The sequence below is a fragment of the Petromyzon marinus genome, chromosome 56 (genome assembly GCF_048934315.1).
Source record: "Petromyzon marinus isolate PM22_M1 ecotype Great Lakes invasive population chromosome 56, UKy_Petmar_22M1.pri1.0, whole genome shotgun sequence".
In the NCBI taxonomy this organism is placed as follows: Eukaryota; Metazoa; Chordata; class Hyperoartia; order Petromyzontiformes; family Petromyzontidae; genus Petromyzon; species Petromyzon marinus.
Genome location: NC_133722.1, coordinates 9,066,052 through 9,073,286, shown reverse-complemented (window position 1 = coordinate 9,073,286; position 7,235 = coordinate 9,066,052). Strand labels below are relative to the sequence as shown.

The 7,235-nt window shown below is 58.3% G+C and overlaps 1 protein-coding gene across 1 annotated transcript; it reads right to left on the bottom strand.

Moving 5' to 3' along the window:
* Positions 1-1,010: 1,010 nt before the first annotated feature.
* Positions 1,011-6,485, bottom strand: LOC116954664 (uncharacterized). Its single transcript, XM_076052427.1, has 3 exons — positions 6,236-6,485; positions 2,400-2,749; positions 1,011-1,793 (listed from the first exon to the last, which is right to left on the bottom strand). The coding sequence occupies exons 1-3, from the start codon at positions 6,312-6,314 to the stop codon at positions 1,011-1,013; spliced, it is 1,212 nt and encodes a 403-aa protein (XP_075908542.1). The 5' UTR covers positions 6,315-6,485.
* Between the last annotated feature and the right edge of the window lie 750 nt (positions 6,486-7,235).

Sequence of the window (7,235 nt, the reverse complement as noted above, 5' to 3'; positions counted from 1 at the left end):
ACATCTCCTAGCCACCGTGATGATGATGATGATGATGAGAGAGAGAGACACGCAAGCTCCAAATATACAGCAGCAGCAGGCGTCAGGGTCGGGATCGAACCTACGACCTCCTGTATACCAGGCGAGGTAGTTAACATCTCCTAGCCACCGTGATGATGATGATGATGAGAGAGAGACACGCAAGCTCCAAATATACAGCAGCAGGCGTCAGGGTCGGGATCGAACCCACGACCTCCTGTATACCAGGCGAGGTAGCTAACATCTCCTAGCCACCGTGATGATGATGATGAGAGAGAGAGACACGTGAACTCCAAATATACAGCAGCAGGCGTCAGGGTCGGGATCGAACCCACGACCTCCTGTATACCAAGCGAGTTAACGCCTCCTAGCCACCTTGGCGCTATGTTGCTGAGCGAGAGCAAACAGCAATTCAAACTGAACCCTACGAGAAACCGGGAGCCAGTGAACAGTGAAAGTTACTTGACCTGGACACTGCCCGAGAAGTGGATGGCCTAAAGCAGCGCCTACACCATATGAGGGCCTCAAGCCTTCTCATGGGCTTGCTGGCCGAGGTCGGTCACCGAAAAACAACAACAAGAGCCATTTCTTTTTAGAATTAAGTTTAAAAAAACGAAAAGAAAAACACAAAACCAACGTCTCAATATTTCAGCAATGGCCCGTGGTGACTACGAGACGGCGGTCGTGGGTCCTTAATAGACGACGTCGCGAAGAGCCATCACGCGGCTGCGGAGCCACAGGGGGTGCAGACGCCTGACCTAGGGGGGGTCAGTCGGGACCCGGAGCTCAGGAGGAGGAGGAGGAGGAGCGTGCACGGGGTGATCCCGCTCGTGTTGTTGATCGGAGTGCAGCCGAGCCGGCGGGGGGGGGGGGGGCGCTGTCACCTCGTCAGCGAGCCGGGGGGGGGGTCACCTCGTCAGCGAGCCGGGGGGGGGGTCACCTCGTCAGCGAGCCGGGGGGGGGTCACCTCGTCAGCCAGCCGGGGGGGGGGGTCACCTTGTCAGCGAGCCGCGCACCTCTCTGTGCTCGTGCGACGTCCGTGCGGGGGGTTTGGTGGCGAGCAGCGCCGTCGCCGCCGCCGCCGCCGCCGCGGCCGCGGCATAGGGGAGAAAGCGGCTGCCGACCCCGGCGCCGACCCCGGCGCCGGTCCCACCGCACGACCCAGGGACCGCGAAACCGGCGGCGCCCCCGGCCGGCGTGGGCGAGCGGTCCGGGTTGCCCCGCTCGCCCACGCTCGCCGCCCCCGCCGCGTCCGAGCGGTGACCTGCCGCTCTCCCGCCCGCAGCCACCGCCGCGTGAGTGCACGCCACGCACGGGCACGGAGGCAGCGCGTGGAACGGGGGGTACGGGGGCGGCGGCGGCGGCGGCGGCGCGCGGAACCCGCACAGCAGCTCAGGCCGAGGGTACCCCCCGCCGTGCCCGAGGGCCCGGAACGGGTCCAGGGGCCGCAGCAGGGCCACTGGGTACAGCCCGCCACCGCCGCCGCCACCGGTGTGGTGAGCAGGCACGAGGTGCTGGTGGTGCTGCTCGTGGTGTTGGTGTTGGTGGTGGTGCTGCTGCTGCTGCTGGTGGTGCTGGTGGTGGTGGTGCTGCAGGTGAGCCGGCAGGTGAGCTGTGGGGAAGGCGTAAGGGAGGCCCGCGGTGGCGGCCGCGGCGGCGGCAGCGGTGGCCTGGGTGACCATGTAGGAGTAGAAGCCGGCCGGGTCCGACGGGGCAGGCCACGTCACGGACAGACGCTGTCGCTTGTCCTTCATTCGCCGGTTTTGGAACCACACCTACGGGGGGGGGGTGGGGGGAATAAGGGTAGGGGCGGGTGGTGCAACTGCCGGTCATCTCAGCCACTCAACCCATGGCACCACGTGGCCACACGCACCTTGATGGCACACATCTCTACTCTCTCACGATGATACATTCGGTGGACCCCACGTGGACACCACGTGGCTCCACCATCTCACGACGACACCACGTGGACACCACGTGGCTCCACCATCTCACGACGACACCACGTGGACACCACGTGGCTCCACCATCTCACGACGACACCACGTGGACACCACGTGGCTCCACCATCTCACGGGGACCCCACGTGGACACCACGTGGCTCCACCATCTCACGACGACCCCACGTGGACACCACGTGGCTCCACCATCTCACGACGACCCCACGTGGACACCACGTGGCTCCACCATCTCACGACGACACCACGTGGACACCACGTGGCTCCACCATCTCACGGGGACCCCACGTGGACACCACGTGGCTCCACCATCTCACGACGACCCCACGTGGACACCACGTAGCTCCGCCATCTCACGACGACCCCACGTGCTCACCACGTGGCTCCACCATCTCACGACGACATCACGTGGACACCACTCACCTTGATGGTCGTCTCGGGCAGGTTGAGGGCCGCCGCCAGCTCGCACCGGCGAGGCCTCGAGACGTAGTTCTCGCGGTAGAACTCCTTCTCCAGGCGCCCGATCTGCTCGCGCGTGAAGGCCGTGCGGTAGCGGCGCGCCTGGTCTGACCCCGTGGGACACGCGGTGGACACGTGGGGCCCACCGCCACCGCCACCACCACCACTCACGCCGGTGGAACTGTCCCTTGTGATGTTGAAGGGCAACCCTCCTCGAGTACCACCGACTGCACCTCCGTCTCCTCCTCTGTCCACACAGACGCTCCGGTTCGCTCCGTCGCTCGCGGATGGATGCGTCTCGCATTCCGTGAGCGCTGTGGGGAAACGGGACGGGTATAAAGGCAAAGGTTCCCCGTGCTGTCTTCACAGAATCATCAGCAGGGCCAGAGCAATGCTGTATATGCGTGGACACAATATCACCCTGAGTAGATTTGCAGACTGGTGGTTGGGCGCCCTTGAAGGGAATTGATGTGGGCAGCACTCCCCAGTGTGGATGCTCACGGCAGGTACTCATTTAAGGTTGAGTCGACCTAGTGGAGGCTGATAACCGGTTCAGATATTCGCCACTGTCATTCGTCGTCAGGGTCGCCGGGTTCGTAGCGCTAACCACACCGTGCTAATGCTACTGACGCACGCTGGAAGACACGCACTCACTGACAACAACAACAACCATTCGCCACTAAGTGGCGGTGACGTCACCACGTGAAGTGTCGAACGCCCACTGGCAGGAGGTCACGGGGCAGACCTAAGTGCCACGGGTCGACTGACTGAGATGACTGGCTGATGCACCACCTGTGCCCCCTACTGTGCCAACCCGCTGTGCTTTAGCCACCCGGTGCTCCGCTCATTGTTGTGAGCGTCGCTCCTCCGCCCTCCGTTGTTGTTGGAGGGCGACTGCCTCCAACTGCCCAGTAGCGTCCTTCACGAGCCTCCTCCACAGAGGCCGATCTTGACACCGCTGGTACCACTCATCGGCAAGTCCACTCAGCTCCACGTCCTCCTGTACAACATCACTTCATCTCGTCTCTAGCCCGTGCCGCGCCCACTTAGCCCCCTCTATCTGGTCGAACAAAAGCTGTTTTGGCATGCGGTGGCTGGGCATGCGGGCTACATGACCCAGCCAACGCAGCCTTGCCTGTCGGAGGAACTCACCGATGGGACCTTATCCAGATCTTTCAAGGATTTGTGAGCGCCTCACACAATCCAGCCTGGTTAAACCCAGGATGGATCGTAGGCAGGCTAGCCTAAATGTTTATAACCGGTGAAGATGTTCCATTAAGGGGGTCCACGTTTCGCAAGCGTAGAGAAGGGAGGGAATGACCGTGGCCGAGAAGACCTGAAGCTTAGTGCGGAGTTGACAGACCAGGTAGCTTCCACACAGCGTTACGCAACCGATGAAAAGATATTGCCACTCGACTGATTCGGAGTGAGACCTCTGCTGTTAAACTGGAGCCGGCCATAAGCACAGTGCCCAGGTATGGGAAACTCCACTCTCTCCACAACTGCCCCATCACCGATTGGGAGTTGTGGGGGTGGAGTGTCCGATGGTACAAAATACCCAGGCAGGTGCTTAGTTTTGGTGGGGCGGATGGTAAGACCCCACCTCTTAGTGGCACGCTCCAGTCTCAGCAGCAGCGTCTCCAACTCCTCTTCTGAATGAGCAGCTATTACGAAATCATCGACATACATAACGTGGTTGAGCAATAGGGAGCCATCCCTTGACCGCACCTGGGCATCGATCAGCTTCCCATTATATCTGTACCAAATGGAGATTCCCCCAGTACAGCTATTGAAGGCTTCATGAACTACGTGGTCAAAATAGATGTCAAATAATGTGGGAGCCAGAGGGCATTCCTGTCGCACCCCAAGGTGTACAGGGAATGGCTCTGACTCTCGGCCACGTAGTTTTACCCGGGCCCGCTCACCATCATGAAGGTCCTTAATGATCGTGAGCAGAGGGTCAGGGAGTCCAAAAGCACGAAGAACAACCCAGAGCCCAGGCCTACTGATGGTATAATAGGCCGTGACCAGGTCAGTAAAGCAGAGATGTAGGTCTTGTTGGAATTCCCTACACCTGTGCTGTAGCAGACGGACAGAAAATATGGCATCTGTGCAGGACCGCCCTTTCCTGAAACCGCATTGGGGCTCCGCAAGCCTCTCCTCAGCGTGCCTGGCAAGGCGATGTTGAATAATCCTTGCCAGGACCTTTCCCGGAACACTGAGTAGTGAGATGCCCCTGTAGTTGTTAGAGTCTGTGCGGTCTCCCCTTCTTAAAGAGGGGGACCACCAGGGCATCCTTCCAATCCTGCGGAACCCGTCCAGTGGTCCAGACTGTTGTTATGGTGTCAAATAGGGCAGTCTGTGCACAAACGCCACCCTCCCTCAGCATGTCTCTTGGGAGATCATCTCTGCCCGGTGGCATTCCTGGTCTCAGACTCCGGATCGCCTTCAGTACTTCCTCAATAGATGGCACCTCAGCCAGCCACTCACAGGGGGTGACTTCTTCCAATATTTGAGGAACATCAGCCTCAGCAGGGTCATCCCCACTTTGTGCCACGATGTTTTCCTGGCTAAGGGATTTCCCCTCCCCCAGGACCTCACAGAAATGCTCAGCAAATCTGCACACCTGTTCCTGGGGGTCGGAGATTGGATCACCGTTCTTTCCCCTAATGATGGTAATAGGTGTGGCGCTGCAGGTTACTTTATTGATGGAGTTGAATTGGGATTTGTAATCTCGGGCCATTGAGGCAGACTCCATCTCCTCAGCAACCCGCGACCACCACCCATCCTTGCAGCGCCTCACGGCTCTCGGAACCTCTGAGCGAATGCTGCGGTAAGCCTCCTCATTCTCTGACGTGGGATGCTGTAGCGGATGAGAGTGGGCTTGTCGCTTTTTCTCAACTAACTTCAACACCTCCTCTGTCAGCCAGGGTCTCTGGGGAGATCTGGACCGCGTACCCAAAGCAGCCATTGCAGCTGCTTTGGGTACATTGACACCGACACACAGACACTGACACACACACCGACACAGACTCACCGACAGACACTGACACCCACTGACTGACACACACACTGACACCGACACAGACACTGACACTCACTGACACACACATTGACACACACACTGACACAAACACTGACACACACACTGACACACACTGACACACACATTGACACTGACACTCACTGACACACACACTGCCACCGACACAGACACTGACACTCACTGACACACACACACTGACACACACTGACACACACTGACACACACATTGACACTGACACACACTGACACACACACTGACACACACTGACACCCACACTGACACACACACACTGACAACAACAACAACCGCCATTCGCCACTAAGTGGCGGTGACGTCACCACGACGCTTGTGCCAGGCTATGTGCACCCTGAGGCCACGTGAAGTGTCGAACGCCCGCTGGCAGGAGGTCACGGGGCAGACCCAGGTGCCACGGGTCGACTGACTGACACACACTGACACACACACACTGACACACACACACTGACACACACTGACACACACACTGACACACACACTGACACTCACTGACACTCACTGACACACACACTGACACACACACTGACACACACACACTGACACGCACACACTGACACACACACACTGACACACACTGACATACACACACTGACACACACACACTGACACACACACTGACACACACACTGACACACACACACTGACACACACACACTGACACACACATTGACACACACTGACACACTCACACACTGACACACTCTCCCAGGAGCTTACGTCTCCTCTCCGTGCATCGCACCGAGGTGGCGCAGAATTCCTCTTCCGCGCTCCGTCTCTCCTCTTCTACGTCGATCATCTCCTCCTCCACCTCCTCTCCCACCTCCTCCACCTCCTCTCCCACCTCCTCCACCTCCTCTCCCACCTCCTCCACCTCCTCTCCCACCTCCTCCACCTCCCCCACCTACTACCTCTTCGACTTCTCGCTGCAGCAGAAGCAGCGACCACAGCAGTGGATACAGGAATAGCTGCAACAGCAGTCGAAGCATCAGTAGCAGTACCAGGACCAACAGTAGCAGCAGAAGTACCAGTAGCAGCAGCGGTAGCAGCAGTAGCAGCAGCTGTAGCGGTAGCACTAGCAGCAGTATCAGTAGTAACAGGAGCACCAGCAGTAGTAGAAGCAGTACCAGTAGCAGCAGCAGTAGCAGCAGCTGTAGCAGCAGCACTAGCAGCAGTATCAGTAGTAACAGGAGCACCAGCAGTAGTAGAAGCAGTACCAGTAGCAGCAGCAGTAGCAGCAGCTGTAGCAGCAGCACTAGCAGCAGTATCAGTAGTAACAGGAGCACCAACAGTAGTAGAAGCAGTACCAGTAGCAGCAGCAGTAGCAGCAGCTGTAGCAGCAGTTGTAGCAGCAGCACTAGCAGCAGTATCAGTAGTAACAGGAGCACCAGCAGTAGTAGAAGCAGTACCAGTAGCAGCAGCGGTAGCAGCAGCATCAGCAGCACATTAGTATCAGTAGTAGCAGCAGCATCAGCACAGTAGTATCAGTAGTAGCAGCAGCATCAGCACAGTAGTATCAGTAGTAGCAGCAGCATCAGCACAGTAGTATCAGTAGTACCAGTAGTAGCAGCAGTGGTATCAGCAGTAGCAGGATCAGGAGCAGCAGTCTCAGCAGTAGGCGGATCTTTATCACTGGTAGTAGGAAACGTAGTGGTCTGGAAGCCCAACCGGGATTAATTCTCACAGGAGGCAGGGGATTAATTGTGTATGTCTGTGGATG